Genomic DNA, 19,287 nt, shown 5'->3' with positions numbered 1-19,287 from the left:
CACCCTACTCCTTTGACTACCTGGTACATTACCACAATGCATTGGAGTCATTGATTTTCTTGTCTCTGCCTTTAGACTATGAACTGCTTTACGGCCTGGAGTTATGGTACATTTCTTGAACCCAGGTGCCTATATTGGTGCCTGGCTCATATTAGGGAGCCAATAAAGTGTTTGGTAAATGGATCTAATGATTTTTGCCTGGGAAGCAAGGACAATAATGTGGTACTGATTTCATCAGAAGCCGTTGGAAAAGTTTTCGTGAAAGAAGGAGGATTAGAACTGAGTTTTCAGGAATGATTAGAATTTGACAGAAAGTGTAAAATTATGATAACACTGGCCTAACTAAAGTGGGGGAGGTGGGTAAAAGGATTGAGTCATGGGCTGGCCCCACTGGCCTAGTGGTTAAGTTCGTTGGCAGTGGCTCGCATACAATAAGAGGAAGATTGGCAACAGATGTTAGCTCAGGGCAAATCTTCCTCAGCAAAAAGGCAAAAAATAAAAATAGAAAATAAAAAAGTGGGTCATATCAGTGTTACTTAGTTGAATAGCAGAACATCTGCATTAGAATCATCTGGGGTGCTTGTGAAAATTACAGATTCCACCTGTAGCTCCTACTCACCACTCCCCGTTCTGAATCTGTAGGTCTGGATTTACCTTTAGGTCAAGCTCCCTAAGTACATTCTTATTACATGAATGGAGAATCTTGAAATCCTGGGAAAAACATTGGCAGTTGTAGTCAATTGAAAGCTATTTTAAGTTTTTGAAGAGGTAGAATGATGGCATGATGGAAATAGAGCTTTAGGAAGAGCATAGACATGTGATCTGCAAAATAGATTGTTGGGAGAGGGATCTGAGAGGTAAGGCTGAGCTGCTAGGAGTGCGCCAAATTATTCAGGGTGAGAGGAATGGAGAGTGTATTCTATATTGGTGGCACTGGAAATGCACAATAAGCAATGACTCCAAGAGGCATGTTGAGAGATGAAATGACAAGGCTTGGTGACAGATTGAATATAAGTGATAGTGGCAGGGAGGAGTTTGAAATTAAAGCTTTAGGGACCCTAGAAAAATGGCAGTTCCACTGATACACATGCTATTTCTCTCTAATGAGTTCTGTTTCAACCTGAGATGATTGAGGTGTCCGGGAGGCATTCATGTGAGACCATTGGCAACATGAGCTTGAGCATGACCAAAGGTCTGGGAGCAAAACAAAGATGTTAGAAAGTCAACAGCGTGAGGGAAGAAGAGGGAAGGAAACCTAGAAACCTGAGTTCAGACCTTTGAGGAGTGGCAATATTAGACAGGAGGAGGAAGATAAAGCAATGAAGGAATAGAGAAGAAATAGAGAGGTGGGTGGTGAATGAAGATTGAATAATAAAGAGAAACCAAAGGAAGAGAAAGGTTTAAGAGGATAAATATCCGTTATGTCAGATGCTCTAGAGTTTTTAAATTATTTTTTAATTGAGTTCATAATAGTTTACATCAATGTGAGATGTCAGTTGTACATTATTTCTTAACTGTCACCACATAAGTGCTCCCCTTCACGCCCTGTGCCATCCCCACCCCCCTTCCCCTGGTAACCACTGAACTGTTTTCTTTGTCCCAGCCTTGTTTATATTCCACGTATGAGTGAAATCATCTGGTATTTGTCTTTCTCAGACTGGCTTATTTCTCTTAGCATAATTCCCTCTAGGTCCTTCCATGTTATTGCAAATGGGATGAATTTGTCTTTTTTTCTAGCTGACTAGTATTCCATTGTATATGTATACCATATCTTCTTTATCCAATCATCAGTCAATGGGCACTTGGGTTGCTTCCATGTCTTGGCTATTGTGAATAGTGCTGCAATGAACATAGGGCTGCATACGTTACTTTGGATTGTGGATTTCAAATTGTTTGGGTAGATACCCAGTAGTGGGATAGCTGGGTCATATGGTAGTTCTATTTTTAGTTTTTTGAGGAATCGCCATACTGTTTTCCATAGTGGTTGCACCAGTTTGCATTCCCACCACAGATGCTCTAGAGTTTGAGAAGGATAAAAACAGACATTTCAATTTGGCAAAGAGGGTAATAGATGAAAACTAATTTTTAAAAAGTGAAAATCTGTAGGGGCCGGCCCCGTGGCCGAGTGGTTAAGTTGTGCGCTCCGCTGCAGGCGGCCCAGTGTTTCGTTGGTTCGAATCCTGGGCGCGGACATGGCACTGCTCGTCAGACCACGCTGAGGCAGCGTCCCACATGCCACAACTAGAAGAACCCACAACGAAGAATACACAACTATGTACCGGGGGGCTTTGGGGAGAAAAAGGAAAAAATAAAATCTTTAAAAAAAAAAGTGAAAATCTGTAATACATCTGATGTCTATAATTTGATAAAATACCAGGAATAAATGAAAACTCTTGATGGAAATTGTGTTGACAATTAACAAGCAAAAATATACTTCTGACAGGCTGGTTCCCAGAAGGATGCACTTCTATGGGAGAGCTGGGAAATGAGGGTGGTGGAGGATGAGGGGCAAGGATTAAAAGGGGGAACAGATTAGGATGCAGGGACAAAGAAGAAACTTATCAGGAAATCCTAACCTATATGTGTTTTAATGATCTTGCTTACCAAATAGGGCTACAATCACTTTTTTAAAAGGCCTATTGTTTCCATTCTTGCCCCTTGGTTATGGTGTCAACTGAAACAAACATGAGGTGTCATATAGAATGGAACCAGATATCCAAAGCTGTTTGTATGCTACCTTGAAATATGACTTCAGAGAAGAAATAGTCCCTTAAAACATATTCTGCCTCCATTTCCTGGGCGTTGGGGGTGGAGGGAGAGCCACAAAGTGCCAGAATGTACACTAATGTAGAGTATATTAGTGCAAGCTGATCTGGCATCGTCAACTCCATTTGGTATCCTAATTACTAGTGCTCCATCTCCAGGTAGATATCCATCAGGACATAAATTGCTCTAGGTGTTTAAAGGTTTTTAAATTACTTATTTGAGTACTCCCAATATTTACTGTTCTTTCTCTACATTATATATACTTTATGACTTTAGATGTTAAATCATTGAACAAAGTTATAGGCTTTGGAATAATAAAGCAGGCGATCATCAACTAGAATCATACATTTTCTCCCATTTTATAAAGCTATTTAAAGGAAAACAAAGGAGAGGAAAGGAAAAAGAATGGCTCCACAGTGGTGTGAGGGCTACTTTTTAAAAGAAATCTGAACTGAAATGTAGGCTACCAGTGTGCAGGGGACTTCCTATCATTGGAGTTTTATGCATTGCACTCCAACAAGTAAAATGAAGCAGTTGGATGAGATCTCTAGACTGTTTTCCAGCTATAAGCTGAAACATGACCTGACAAAGGAATTTTTTTTTCTTCTGAGTTGTGAATATTTTTTGGTTCAGATTCCTAAAACCTCCTAAGAATCTTCAAGTTCTTACATTAGCTGTTGGATAATAAGATTGATTTCTGTGCACCACCTAGTTATTTCTGCCTTCTGGCTTCATTTAATCATCAGTACATCCTTAAATAGACTTGCCAAGTATATTAAGCCCAATGCTTCATGAGGGCATAAGAGGCTGGCTGTACTCTGGTTTTCTATGAATGCTTAACTGTTGCTCTGGTCCCACTTGATGTCATGGCTCATAGAAACAGATTGGTATCAAGGACTATATTTCCTTCTTGACATAGCAACTGCCATCATTTCAGGATAATTTATAAAAACCAAAGGAACCTCTTACTCAGTGACTCTGTTAGCTAAGTATGATCTCAAAGTAACTTTTTGGTAGTCTTTATACTTCTTGAAATTGTATTCTCTGTCAGTGGGTATCCTTTATCAGTCTTTCCTTATAACAAGCATTTATAAGTAGATAAAAAAATTGTCATTTTAAGAAAGAGTACTTGTTGAGGTATAAAATAGGTAAATTGTAGAGTTTATTTATATCTCTCAAATGGAGTTCATATGTCATTACCTCCAGTAACACTCATTTTACAATGTCATGTAAACCGGGGCTGGCCCAGTGGTGCAGCGGTTAAGTTCACATGTGCGGATTAAGTTGGCCAGTTCGGATCCCAGGTGCGGACATGGCACTGCTTGGCAAGCCATGCTGTGGTAGGCATCCTACATATAAAGTGGGGGAAGATGGGCACAGATGTTAGCTCAGGGCCAGTCTTCCTCAGAAAAAAGAGGAGGATTGGCGGCAGATGTTAGCCCAGGGCTAATGTTCCTCAAAAAAAAAAAAAGCCATGTAAACCATTTTTTTTTAATTATAAAAGCAGTAAATGTTTAAAGTATTTTTTAAAATCAAAGACTGTAAAAGGATGTAGAGTAAAATGTAGAAATTCTCCTTCTTTCCCTATTTTCTAGCCTTCAGTACCAGTCTCCAAAAGCAGTCACTGTTAATAATGTCTTAGTTTTTTTACATACATTTTCTAATCATATACAATTTTACATGTGTATGCATACACATTCGTTTGTACACAAATAGTCATACTATGCATACTGTTCTGCATCTTGTTGGTTTTTTTTTAATTCACTTAAAATATCTGGACTGTGTCATATCAGTGTGATTCACTTGGCTTCATTCTTTTTTAAATCTGCATGGCATTTCATTATATGTATGTACCATAATTTGTTGATGAACATTTAAGTAATTTCCAGTTTATCTCTGGTTGTTGTTGAAGTGTTGTTGTTGTAATGCCGAACAATGAAAATTCTTAGAAGCGAAATTACTGAGTCAAGGAGCATGTGTTTTAAATTTTGATGAGATATTTCCAAGTTGTCTTGCACAAATTTACACTTCCAACAGTATTGCCTGACAGTGTTTCCACATCCTCATCTATCAGTCTTCCTTTGAGATTTGAAATTTCTGCCATGCTTGTAGTTGAAAATTGTTACTTGTTTTTACTACGCCTGCACTGGATTGGTGTGTATTGAGCACTTCTTTTTGTAAGACTAATAGCCATTCGTGTATTTGTATGAATTTCCGATATTGTGTCCTGTCTCTCCCTTGCCATCTCCATTTTATGAGAGGAAAAGGAATCCTTTACTAGGATCGGCTACCATTTAATAGATAACCCCAAACAGTTCACAGGAACCATAAATGTATATATTCTACACATAAACACTTGTACAAACACTGACTCACCTGGAGCCTAAAGAAAGGCTGAAAAAGAAAGTGTGGTCACACAGTCTGAGAAAAAGAGAACAGTCTTCTGGAGACGAACGTGGGGCCTGGCCTCACTCTTTCTTTTAGTTTTCTATTGCTGCATAAAAATTGGCCACAAACTTAGCAGCTCAGCTTGCAATTTCCCTGGGCCGGGAGTCTGAGCATAGTGTGACTGACTTCTTGCTCAGGTCCCACAGAGCCGAAATCAAGGTGTGGGCCCCCTCTGCTTGGTATGCTCTCCTGAGTTCATGTGGTTATGGCAGAATTCAGTTCCTTGCAACTGTAGGACTAAAGTCCCTGTTTCCTTGCTGGCTATCAGCTGAGGGACACCCTTAACTCCTAGAGGCTGCGTGCACTTTCTGCCACATGGCACCCACCATCTCTAAAGCCAGCAAAGGGGAATCTCCCTTGTGTTAAATCCTCCTCATGCTTACAATCTCTCTGACTTCTAGACCCAGATCTAAAGAGTTCATGGGGTTAGGACAGGCCCAACTGGGTAATCTACCTATCTTAAGGTCAACTGATTTGGAACAAAACAGAATGGCAAAATCCCTTCGCAGCAGCACCTAAATTAGTGTTTGATTGACTAACTGGGAGGAGGTGTGTGTACACCAGCTACTAGGAATCTTGGGGGCCATCTTAGAATTCTGCCCACCACACCCCCACCTGCCTTCCTCAAGGGAAGCAGATAGTGCTCACATCTTTTGGCTGAGGAAGTCCATCACACTGCAACATCGGATGCCAGAGGAAGGGGGCATGACTGGCATCCACCTAACCCCATACACAACAGCTTACATCCATGTGGGTCAAAGAACTTGATGTGAGCCGTGAAACAGCAGAAAGCTGGAGAGAAAATCCAGGAAACTACATGTACAGTATAGGGGTCAGGCAGACCTTCCTGACCAAGGATCCAAAACTGATATTTGTGACTCCAACACCTGCCCTCTTGACCCCTACGCTACAGCACACCAGAGGACAGGTCACTTGCTAGCTGCACAAACGGATTTTGAGTCCTCTAACCTTGCCGTGCCTTCTTATGCCTGTGTGATCAGAGTGTGCTCTAGTGAGATGTTGGCCTTGGGTGTTCAGTAGAACAGAATGAGCTGACCACAACCTAAGTAGGTGAGCCACTAAGGGGAACTGTATTGATGAGCATTATTCTAAAAGAATTCTAAAAAACTGCTCTCCCCTCCTTCTGTCTGTCTCTCTTTCATCTTCCCATCTGCTGCTGTGGTTCAGGCGCATTGTACGTGACTTGCTTGAGACTGAAGAGATTTATATAAAAGAGATTAAGAGCATAATTGATGTAAGTAGATGCGGGGGGGGGGGACAATAAGCATGTATTCAAACTAGAGAAGTTTTGTTGTACAAAGAGACTCAAAATAGTTGCCATATGTGTCTAGAATTTCCACCAAGGTTTCAGGTCTTATAATATCACAGCTGTCTTGCCAGTAGGAATAAGAACATTCCTGTGACTGTTGATCCATGTAACCAAATTACTTCCAAAGAATTATGCCAATTCATACTGATTCTAGCAATGCCCAGTTAGGTTCACCATATACTTGCCAACAATAGATATGACCATTCAAATGTTTTTGATAATTTAATGCGGGAGAATTATTTTGCATTGCTTTAAGTAGCATTTTTGGCCTATGAGTGAAAATGTGCTTTTTCTCTATTTTCCTAAGGGAATAATCTTGATGTGCATAATCTATATGTACAAAGTTATAATAGAATTTTTTTACCATAAAATATCAGAAGAAAACCAAATGTCCAATAAAAAAGAGAATGGTTAATAAAGCCTGATATACATGCTAAATGAAATATTATTTAATTGTTAGAAAATAATTATTTTGAATAATATGTAGCAACATTGAAAAAACACATAAGATTAAATTAAAAACAATATATGTAGAAATTTATAAGCAAAGTCTAAAGTGTATTTGGAAAAACAATACAAATTACATATGTACTGTGATTATAACCATATAAAATAAGCTTTTAAAAAGTCATGAAAGAAACATAATAAAAGAATAGTAGTTGCATTAGGTCATAAAATGATGGGTAAGTTTTTTCCTTTCAGACTTGACTTGTATAACGTAAACATTTAATAATATATTTGTTCTTTCTATAAAAATGCCATTCTATTATCATTGCCATTAAACCTTCTTCTCCTGAAGATGGACACATGAGGAAAATAATATCAAAAGAAAGTGTTTGATGGAATGGCTTTCAGGAAACATGTGGCATATTCCCCAATTATTTTTATTAAAGTTTTGGTCCCTGGAGTAGCTAATTCAGATCACCTCTTATATGTTCCTATCTGTAAAACCTCCCTTCCTTCCACCGCTGCAGGGATATATCATTCCAATGGATTTTATTTGGCTGAAGCATCTGATTCCAGATGTTCTTCAGAATAACAAGGACTTTCTCTTTGGGAATATTAGAGAACTTTATGAATTTCACAACAGGTATGTAATAATTCAAATTATAAGGAAAAATGGAAAGTAAGAGAAGGATGGCAATCAGATTGATGGAATTTGGGGATTAAGTGCTTAGGCATTCTCAGGCTTAAGCAAGTAATCCAGAGTCAGCGGATGGGGTTGGGATGGAATGGGATGAGAAGAAGGGAGGAAGTGCCTCAAAGTCCCTGAGGAAGAAGGAACAGGACATCACTAGGCAGCAGGCATTCATGTTATATTCACTTGTGTGTTCCTTTGCTTCTTTATCTATTCATGCATCAGCATCTATGGAGCACCTGTTCTGTGCCAGGCACTGTGTTCAACATTGGGAAGACAAAGATGACCAAGATACACACCCACATACCTATTATCATAGGGTTGTGCTAGGAGCTAGGGTGTTAGAAAATGCTAACTGGTCAAACAAGTTGCCCTCTTGGCCCAGGGCTGCTTACGTTTTGAGTTTAGAGAATTAGAGGAGAAAAGGACTTTGTAAATCATCCTCCAACCCTTTCATTTTACAGATAAGGAGACCACAGTTTGTTTACTCACTTTACTTACTATAAATGACCCCAAGATCACACATCTAACTGACAGAAGGGAAAAACTACTTAATGAATTGAACCACAGTTGTTTCCTGCCACATCTTTTGTCCATAGGTCAGATCCAAAGCCCAAGTGGAAATCCCATTTCTGCTACTTTCCCTAGAGAGGTGTTACTTAGCTTTGGGCCTCAGGTTTCACATTTATGAAACCCTGTCTTCCAAGGTTTGGGGGAAGATTAAAGGAGATATTGTTTGCGAAGCACTTTGTTCATGCCTGGCTTCTAGGAAGCTCTCAGTGATGTTAGTAGTGGCAGCAACAGCAGCATCGGTTGTTCTTAACATTACTATTACGTAGCAGGGAGCATCAGGGCATCCAGCCTAGCTGTGACTAGTGCTTAGAATTATCAGAACAGCTGTGAGTGGTTTCAGAGAATCCTAGTAAGATCACAGAATACATTTGTGTTTTCCAAATCCGTGTGTTGAAGATGAGTCAAGAGCGATAAAGCCAGGAAAACAGCATTTTCCTAAGAACTTCTTAAAACTTTATGTGATTTTACTTAAAAAAATTTTTTTAATGCCATACATGTGAAAATTCAAAGCATTATTATGCTTTTCTTTCCCTAGGACTTTTCTGAAAGAATTGGAAAAGTGCATTGAAAACCCTGAACTTCTGGCACGCTGCTTTCTCAAGAGAGTAAGTCTGTGCTCCCAATAAATCAAAATAATCATGTGATTAAAGCCAGCCCTTAATTTTCTGTGTAAGTGGTAAGGGCAATGGTCTGAAAATTTTTATCTGCCTTTTGAATGCAAAGCTGGAGTCCTTTGCAATACTTCATCCAGTGTGAGATGAGTCCAGTTTGACTGAGCTCACACTGATAGATGGGAGCAACTAACAAGCCTGGCTTCCTGCAAAGCCCAGTGAAATGAAAGACTGGCCCCCCAGGCCCCCCAAAGCAGATGACCCTCCTCTGGATGACTAAGCTAACGGTTTTAAGACAAGAAGCACAAAGCGAGCTTAAATTCCCCACTAAATTGTATGAACACTCTGAAGAAAAGAACTGATGTTAAACTAGAAATCGCAGAAAATATGTTTTCTTCCATTTTACTTTTTACAGCACAGAGGATGGTTAGAAAAATCTTAAATCTGCAACTTCTCTTATGTTTAGCACCCAATTTGGAGTTTCCTGTCTTACAACGCTGCACCTCTGACTACGTCGCCTTCCCGCCATGCAGACCTCTGCCTTCTCGCTCCTCTCCACCCTTGCTTTGGTCAATAAATGGGTGTTTGGGCCACTGGTGCTCCCTGGGAGCTGGCACAAAGAAATGTTTTACCCAACACCATTCCCCAGCAAGTGCATTCTTCCCTGTAGGAGGATATGCATAGGATCCTGCTGCCCTCTGCTTTCCAAATCTCTCCCATTTCTTCTCTCTCTCCCAACTGGTCCTTTTCATTCCCTTCCTTGCTTTTCTTTTTGCAAGCCTGAGACAACAAATCAAACAACTTAACAATTTTTAAACAACCCAAATTATGGCTGCTAAGTCTAAGAGCAGTAGTTGGGATTTGCTGAAAGCAATCCAACAGAAATCCCCAGGTTTCTAGGTATTTGACATAATGGAGAAACAGAGTCTTTCACCCTCAGAGCTTGACCAGCTTAGAAGGCCCTTTCCATGGCCCTGTATGGGGCTTCCACCAACAGCCTCATCATAGGTGTTTCATCCAGTGCCAGAATCCAAGATACACTGAAAACTATTTTGTACTCAATCTGGTTAATTTCCCTTTTGAATTACTTTTATAGCATTATTAGTGTTTTATCCTCTTTTGCAATTTTACTCTCATCAAACCACCAGTGTGAAATCTAGTTTCAGAGTTTAGAAATATTTTATAATTGCTTTTGCCATTATTGCAAAGACTTATTTAAGTTGTTCGATGAGAGAAGGACCAAATTCCTGTGGGGGAAAAAAATGGATATTATCAAATAAAAATTGTCTAAGCATGAGGAAATGGTCAGGGAACTGCTGACTAAATGTCTTTTCTTAAAAGAATTCCTTTTCTAAGATTTTACAAAGCTTTTTATAGTCCTCTACATGGGAGAAACCTTAGAAACCATTAATACAGACCACACACTCTACATATAATCCTATAGGATTTGTGATGTTGGAGATAAAATACAGGTAATAAATTCTTATCAAGGACAAGGTTATTATTCTGGGACAAACAGAGTAACTAAAAACCACAATTATGGGGCCGGCCCCGCGCCCTAGTGGTTAAGTTCACGTGCTCCACTTCGGTGGCCCAAGGTTTCTCCGGTTGGGATCCTGGGTGTGGACATGGCACTGCTCATCAGGCCATGCTGAGGCGGCGTCCCACATTGCACAACTAGAAGCACTCACAACTAGAATATACAACTATGTACTGGGGGGCTTTGGGGAGAAGAATAAAAAAAAGAAGATTGGCAACAGATGTTAGCTCAGGTGCCAATCTTTACAAAAAAAAAAAACCACAAGCACTAAATCTTTGAGGAAATTGGCCACTGCTGTGCAAAAACTTATATTTGTTAGCCAATAAGGCAGGGCCATCACCCTTTATTTACTATAGCAGTTTACCTTTTATCAATAATATTTGCAGAATTCCGCTAATCATGGAAATGAATTTTGAACTATTGCTCTGGCCAAGAGTTTTAATCATACTCTATAGCCTATAGTGTCCAGGAAGATTCGGCCCCAAGAGACCCAGCTCTCCGTAGAACAATATGTGTCAGTAGTTTCCTTCGAGCTCCATTTGCTCTGAGATTTCACATGATATAATGGAAAGAACCCTGGAATGGGATTCAGGAAATGTAACTTCTTATCTAACAGAGCCACTTGCTGTCTGCATGACCTTGAGTAAGTCGCTTAAACTCCTTGAGTTTCACTTTCCTTCTCAATACAAAGGCTTAATAATACCAATATATAAAATTGTTGTGGAGATCAGATAAAATAATGCATGCAGAAAGGTTCTACAAAGTAAAAAGTGCTTTGACAATAGCTACCATTTGTTAGACAGTCTGTGTGTATTGGGCATGTGTTGAGAAGTGTCTCTACATCATCTCACTTAATCTCAAAACAATCGCACGAGTTGAGTGCTGTTGTGAGCCTACTTTATAGATGAGAAAGCTGAAGTACAGGGAGGCTAAGTACCTGACTCAGGCCAAGTAGTTTGTAATTGACGAAGCCAAGAACTGAAGCTGGACCATCCACCACCAGAGCCCACAGTCTTAATGCATAAGCAATCATGTCTCCCTGTGTGAATATAAGTTTTTGGTAGCAGTTTTTTTAGCCTCCTGATTTATTCTATAAGAAAGTGAGGGGAATCGGGTACTTTCATGTGCTACTGGTTAGTACACATCCTTTCACTAAGGACTTTCGGACTAAAGAGCAAATTTAGGTCAGTAGTTGTGTTTTAGTACTTGAAGACCCACAAAGGCCTCAAAGACACAGGACCAAGGGATGAAGTTTTCAGGAACGCAGGTTTCAGCTCAGCATCCACCAAGAGAACCAGGTCCTTCTCTGCCACTGGGAGAGTTTAGGAAAAGGTGGCTGGCTACTGAAGCTGTTTTACCAGGTGGGAGGTTAGACCTCCAAAGTTTCCTCCAGCTTCTGAGAATCCTATGGTGGTGAGGGTTGAAAGTGGTGAAACCTTAAATTCTTTTAGGAGCTAAAGGTCAACGTCTTTGTGCTCTGACAGACCAAATGTGGGTGAAATGCCTTAATCAACTGGTAGTATTTTATAAGCCTGGCCCTCAGTCTAGCAGGAATGTTCCCCATGTCACGGCTACTGAGCCAATGAGTTTAACAAATGTACTTAGCACAGTGCTTGGCACATCAGAGGCACTCAGTTGTTAGTTCTTGAGTGAATGAATAATGAATGCATTTTTGTTAGGTTGCAGAAATGGAAATCAATCACTACAACAGTGGGTTTGGAAGTAGGATAGATATAGTTGAAGCTGTGAGGGAAAAAATAGCCCATGTCCACGTGAAGGACATCAAGAGTTGGCCTGAGCAGGAGGATAGAGACAGAGAAATCTGCAGGGAAGTGGCCACAAGGGCTTGTCCCCCAGAGCAGCCTGGGCTGTGGGGCAAACACAGCTGCTGTGGATCTGTTCTCGCAATGGAGTGGTTGAAGCTGGCAAGCTGACCCCGTAGGCCTGGGGCATCCTTTTTACCTGAATATTGGCAGATGTGTGCCCCTCTCAAGGCCTCACTACAATGAGAATATAGGCCACACAGCATCTGGAACCCCTCTTGATCTCCAGCTCTGAGATATCGTATAACTTTTCCCGTCTCAGAGTCTTGTGCGACAGGTTGAAGATGATGTCTGAGGCAGAGTTTGACACTTTGGGCGTTGCCCAAATGACTTAGATGTGTGTTGTTTTGTCCAAACGGCCATATTTTCCTTCTGGGGTGTTTCTATCTCTTGGTTGTTTCTTAGCTTTTTTGGTAGAGTTGGCACCATGATGATCACAATAAAGAGAGATTGGGGAGAGAGAAGGGAGGGGCTATTAGCTACCAGCACTTTCTCTGGCAGCTCTGTCCCTCCCAGCAGAACTATTTTGGGGAGATGTTGGTGTCCTGGATAAATGAGCAGGGGAGGAAGAGTGAAGATAAAAATCGATGCCTGTTCATGAATTTATTTATCTATTTCCCAGAGCCCTGTAGTTGCTCCCAAAGCATTCTGTTCATATCTCTGTTCAGTACTTACAGTTGTTTATAACGCTCTTTGCCTCCCCATCACACACTCACCCCAACAGAAGGTTATTTATCATGCATCCCCGGTCCCTTACACATTGGAAATACTCAGGCTTGTTCAATGTATTGTCCTATCCACTTCCTGAAAAAATGCTACTAATTAATTTGTTCTGATTTTTTTTCCCACTCAGAAAGAAGATCTTCAAATATATTTCAAATATCATAAGAATCTGCCCCGAGCTAGGGCAATCTGGCAAGAATGTCAGGACTGCGCCTACTTTGGGGTAATGTTGAGATTGCAAAGTCTCAGGAAAAACAAATTGTTTTCCCTGGACAACGTTTATGTGCATCAACTTTTTAAAGAAATCGAAAGTATGAATGAGGCAGAGGAATTTGGCGTTGGGATTTATGTTGATTAAAAGTCTCTCCTATTTTGAAATTACGTATTGGAAGTTTCGATGCTGCCCTGGGTCTCTTTGGGATAGGCCTGATGAGAAAACCAGGGTCCTCTTCTAGAATGGGTTTTAAAAATGGAATTAACTCAAAAAGGGCACATTTTGGGCTCCCTGGAACGAGATCAATACACTATCATGTACCCTTCAGACTCAACTTGACCTCAATAGACCCCACCCCACCCCTAACTGGAGGACAGGCTGCCTCCTTTTCACAAGGATTTGAAATGCCCCGCTGTCCTCTAGTGAACTTCCTTTCTAAAAAAAATGAGCAGTCTTGCTTCCCTAGTTGCATATGAAAATACTAGCCAAGCCATCCCTCTTCCCCTTCCTCTCATTTCACACACCATTCCCAAGGGACTAAACAACTCAGTAACGTTACAAACTGGCCAACACAGCTGCCCATCTTGTCCATGAAGAGCCCATTTCATTTCTTCTATTTAAATATGGCACTTTTGTTTTAATTGCATTGTTTGTTTTGTGTTGTTTCTATTTGGCTTTTAAAGGTCTGCCAGCGCCAATTGGATCACAATCTCCCTCTTTTTAAGTATCTTAGAGGACCGAGCCAGAGACTTATGAAATACCAGATGCTGTTGAAGGTAAAGTCAATGAGACAGTGCTCTACTGTGTTGGGAAATCAGATGCCTGCACTATGGTGCTCTTTTCCTTACACATGTAGAGGGGTGATTTCATCTTCCAAAGGTGAAAATGGGTCTATCCTTCAGGCTTTTTCTGTCCTCAATGATGAGTAAGACCAAAGGATCATAGAGTTGAAAGGGACCTGGAAGCCTAGCCAGTCCAACATCAGCCCAAGGCATGAATCTCTAAGGAGCCTGGCTTAGGGGAGGAGAGGTCCTTGGGAGCAAAGGGAGGAGGAGGGGTGCCACCCCACTGGTGGCAGCCAAGATCGGGGGAGGCAGCCAGAGCCTCTGCTCTCAGGTAAGGTATCTACAGGTAAGATATCATCTGCTCCATTTTACAGATGACGCAAGGAGCTTCGGAAAAGAGTTGCTTTTTCCCAAAGTCACTCTTTTACATGCATTAAAACGATAGAACGGAGAAGGCAAAACTGGGATCTTCTCTCCTTTTGCAAAATCTACCTCCACCCTTAGCCTTAGGATCTTTCTCAAGAGCAGCATAACAGGATGAATTTTGCACTGCTGAACCCCTAAGTGGTTGTTTCTCTCACTGACACCAGCCCACCTGCAGGAGAGCGCTCTAGACACCCCAAACAGGAGGGGAGGCTCCGTCAAGGCTGCTTTCCCCAGGGGAGCCAAGGGGAAGGTTTGGGCCACTCCTCCGAGTTGTATTTTGAAATAACCTTTATAAGTAGCTCTTGGCCAGTGGTTACTATCTCTTAATAAAAAACAAGCCCCTGCTGTTTATTGGGTACCTTCCCACGTGTATTTCTTATTTAATCCCCACAATCAGATGTGCCAGGAAGCCTCTGGAGTGTGAGGAAACTGAGGCTTGGGAGGTTAGGTTCATTGCCCAACATTTTGCCCTTTCAGCTTTGCCTCAGCAGTCCCGGCTTCGGCGGGACCGGCTCTGCCACTGCCAGTGGTGGGGCTACTGGACCTCATTGGCCTCAGGTTTCTCACATGTAAAACAAGGGTGACAGAATCTCGTCCACAGGATTGCTGTGAGGAGCAAGTGAGTAATGCACGTAGAGAGCTCACTCAGTGCTCACCCTCAGGAAGCTTCCTGTGACCTGTAGCCTTTGTTTTATACATGGAGACATCATGCAAGTGTGGGAATGAGGATTATGGCCCACGGCTTCTGTCCGTGAGTGGCATCTGTGGGCATGTTTCGATACAGCATTCACTTAGGGACCCATATTCCTCTGACCGCCCCATCTTTACTGTCATGAAGTCCAACCACTGGGCCCAATGAGGAGGGAGCAGGAACTAAGTGGGGGTCTTCACAGTCTTGGCCCGGGTGCATTGAGTACTGAAGGTCTGGAGTTTTCCCATACTAGCCGTGTTGACACAATGGCTGAGTTCTGTACCATCCTCGGAGGGCTGTAGGGCATAGTGAACAGAAACCCAGACTTGGGAGTTAGACATCCGGGGTGTGGATCTGGGCTTTAACTCTTCCAGACTGCATGAACTCAGACCAGTTACTCAACCTCTGTCTGCCTCGTATTCCTCACCTGTGAAATGAAGGTAGCAATAATACTTTCCTGGTGTGCTTTTGGGGAGCATTAAATGAGGTGATACATGTTAAAAATACTTAGAAATTTTGTTAGCTTCATTTCACCGAGGAAACAAGAGACAAAATCACTATAAAAGATTCCTTGGGGGTCTGTGTGAAACCGTGGGAGGCTACTCAAGGCAGACCAGTTTTTCCCATAGCTAAGCTTGCTGCCTGCCAGAAAAACAAGTTCAAACCATTGGCACGCCTGTGAAGAGAGGAGGGACTCTAGCGTCCTCCACCCTGAGGGGTGGAGCTCATTCTGCAGTGCCTACCAAGAGCTTCTTAGAGAAAGCATGGATGTTGGACGGATTGCCTCACGCCTTAGAAAGGATCGTGGGATCCGGGTGTGGGACAGATTTTCTAAGTATAAAAGAAAGAGACAAGAGTGATAGATTATACATTAAAAACAGACACATGAAAAATTGAGAAAATATTATATTATATTATATTAGCTAATATTATATTAGCAAAATATATGTCACAAATGGTCAGCATTCTTAATAATGAGCTCATAGAAATTAATAATAAAAACAAAAACAAGGGTCTGTCCTGGTGATATAGTGGGTAAGTTTGCGCGTTTCACTTTGGCGGCCCAGGGTTTGCAGGTTCAGATCCCAGGTGCAAATCTAGCACCACTCATCAAGCCATGCTGTGGCAGCATCCCACATGAAATAGAGGAATATTGGCACAGATGTTAGCTCAGGGCAAATCTTCCTCAAGCAAAAAGCGGAAGATTGGCAACAGATGTTAGTTCAGGGTTAATCTTCCTCAGCAAAAAAAAAAAAAGATATGGTTTGCAAAATGGTGCATTATTTGTTTACTGTAAGTTTTGCTAATTGTAAGAAGAATGTTCAAGAATAGGCAGTCATGCTGATTTCCTGTGTAATCCAACTCATGTCATAGGAGCAATATTCACTTTTCTTCTTTAAAAAAAATTAAATAGACTACTATTTAAAAAAGCAATTAGTAGGGAGAGGTTGGTAAAAGGGTATAAACTTTCAGCTATAAGGTGGATAAGGCCTGAAGATCTGATGTACAACATGTGGCTATAGTTGATAACACTGTATTGTATAATTGGAGTTTGCTAAGAGAGTAGAACTTAAATGTTCTCACCAAACAAAAAGAAGATAAATATGTGAGGTGATGGATGTATTAATTACCTAAAGGAGGACGAATCCTTTTACAATGTATGTGCATATCAAATCATCACGTGTACACTTCAAATATCTTACAATTTTTTATGTCACTTATACCTCAATAAAGCAGAAATTTGAAAAAAAGAAATTAATAATAAAAAGATGAACAGGAGACACCGGCAGTTTACAAAAGAATAAATGTGATTAGCAAACATTTTTTTGAAAGTTCTACCTCATTAGTTATCTGAGAAATTCGAATTAAAACCACAGTGAGGTGGGATTGCTCTGTTGCTTCAACTGGCAAAACTTTCTGATAAATGGTTGTACTTCTTGTAGGCTAGACATTGGTGAAACGAGGTTTCATGAATGGACTGGTGGGAACACAGCTCTTCTCTAAAGGACCTGGAAATATGCTTCAAAACTCTTAACATTGCCAATTCCTCTTCTAGGAATTTATCCATAGGAAAAATGCACAAAGGTTATTATTATCATAGTAAAAAATTGTTGAACCTAAATGTTTAACATAGGGGAGATTAATCAATTATGATTAATCTATAGGATGCGACACTCTGCCACAATCAAAAAACGTGTTTGATAAACAGACAACGTCATGAGAAAATAAATGTTTGTGATATGTTATTGAGTGAGAAAAGGCAGGCTACAAACTATGTCCAATATGATTCTATGTTTGTGGGAAGAATTCTGTGCTGAATATATCATTCATTCTTTCCCTCTTACCGGTGACAGACAGTCAAATTTACACATAGTTGAGTGTTGGCTGGAGATTGTTTGTATAGTAGTTTTATTTCACATTCTACGTTTTGATTTTCAATAAGCCTTTTGGGTTAATGCAGGGTCTGCTGGATTTTGAGTCCCCTGAGGATTTGGAAATACACCCAGGTGACCTTGATGGAGGTTTGGCTAAGGTACTGGATGTTAAATATTGTTTTATATAACTAACTGTTAATGGTGCTTGTCCATGGCTGGGAGGAATTATGGCAATTTTATTTTTCTTGTTTATGATCTTTATTGTTTAAATTTTCTAAAATTTCTATAATTCATAGTCAGGAAAAAATCAAAAGATTAAAGGCACTTTCAAAGTGGGAATTCATAGCAGGATAAGTGATAATATATTTTCCTCCCTCCTCATAAAAATGTCTTAACAGGAAGACAAAGTTAAGTGAGTGTGTAAAATGCATACATAAAAAACTGGAAGTAAATATCATAAAATCTCTACTATGGTTTTTCCTGCACCGTAGGATTGTGAATGATTTATATATTCTTCGTTGTACTTTTTAGTATGTCTAATTTGTATACGTTCTTGCCTTGTTTTCCTCCGTGTGTGTGTGTGTGTGTATGTGTGAATTCTAAGAGAGACAGCCAAGCTTCCCTTGGAGGAAAGGTGGCCATACCAGATTAGGAAGAAATTTGTGGTTTAGCAAATATTCCTATAGAATATTCTGGTTTTAACAACAAAAAAAAAACCATGAGACGTGTCTCAAGGAGCCGTCATTTGCATGTCCTCTCTGCTCAGAATGAGTGGTGGGGACCCCTTACAATTAGAAGAAACTCAAGGCACAGGTAATAATGTTATAGCCTGGAGCGAGAGGAGCTAGCCCAAGTTAGAGGGGTTTAATAACGTTTGTAAGAATTTTTCTGAGCCCTACATTACACAGTGTAAAACTAGCAGCCAGCTGTGTTTCCGGGAGGAGGGTTAATGGAAAGAAGAGGTTCAGTTGAGTCTCTGAAAGGAAATTGAGTTTTAAGTGTTGGGTAAAGAGGAAGATGTCTGGTCTGAGAACTTTTAATCCTTTATTGATGACGTTACAATAAACTCAGGTGCGAGTCTGTTGTCTTTCATGAGGACCTGGAGCATATTTATTATGAGTGAGAAGGTAAGACTCCATGGCAAATTGTTCGGTGGAGGCAGCGTGCTCTGCTCCGTTCATCAGTCCTGTCACTTGAATCTCTGATCCAAAGATGCTGATCCCCAGGGCTTCGGCAGAGCTTGAGAAAATACTCAAGCCTTTGCTTCCATCATGCAGTAGAGGCCAAAGAGAGCTGGGGCTTTATGGAGGCAGCAAAGAGCTATCTGTTCTTTGTTGTAGAGATTGATGTGTTTAAAAAAAAAGAAAGGAAGAGACTAAAATCTTTTTGTGTATATTTACCAGATAGATAAATATGCAGGGGAATCAAATACCAAAACCCTAAGCAAAAGGTTTTCACGCTGAAACGGTCATCCCTATCATGTCCTAACTGTCACCGTGGCAATAATTGGAACATTGGTCTCTTGAATTAGTAGTTATTGCTTTTCCACTTATTGCTGAGTCTTTGTGTTTGGGAGGTGCAGACCACAGTGGCTTACCTCTTTGGCATCTTTAGTGGTGACGGAATGCGGGGAGGGCTGGGGGAGGAGAGGCGGGAGGAAGGGCAGAGCTGGTGGAGGTTCACTGTGGCAACCCTTATGGCGTTTGCACGTAAATCATTAGTAAACCTCCACATGGCAGCCCGTTCTTTGCCTGTATAGGAGTATACAAATATCCTCCTCTGGGATGGTTTTAAGTGTAATTTTACCCATAGGAATAAGGCTTTCACATTAAATATAGGAATAT

The 19,287-nt window shown here is 40.8% G+C and overlaps 1 protein-coding gene across 8 annotated transcripts in view; it reads left to right on the top strand.

Annotated features, from left to right (window-relative positions):
- MCF2L2 (MCF.2 cell line derived transforming sequence-like 2) overlaps window positions 1-19,287 on the top strand; it is a 239,842-nt gene that overhangs the window by 187,121 nt on the left and 33,434 nt on the right. For all 8 annotated transcript variants that reach the window (XM_070243320.1, XM_070243323.1, XM_070243321.1 and 5 more), the window contains 6 exons: window positions 6,403-6,469; window positions 7,519-7,634; window positions 8,791-8,860; window positions 13,083-13,175; window positions 13,850-13,942; window positions 17,530-17,601. In XM_070243320.1, coding sequence (XP_070099421.1) covers window positions 6,403-6,469; window positions 7,519-7,634; window positions 8,791-8,860; window positions 13,083-13,175; window positions 13,850-13,942; window positions 17,530-17,601 — 511 coding nt within the window. The remainder of the gene's footprint in view (window positions 1-6,402; window positions 6,470-7,518; window positions 7,635-8,790; window positions 8,861-13,082; window positions 13,176-13,849; window positions 13,943-17,529; window positions 17,602-19,287) is intronic.

Source organism: Equus caballus, chromosome 19, assembly GCF_041296265.1.
Source record: "Equus caballus isolate H_3958 breed thoroughbred chromosome 19, TB-T2T, whole genome shotgun sequence".
NCBI lineage: Eukaryota > Metazoa > Chordata > Mammalia > Perissodactyla > Equidae > Equus > Equus caballus.
This window is presented reverse-complemented; position numbering and strand designations above follow the sequence as displayed.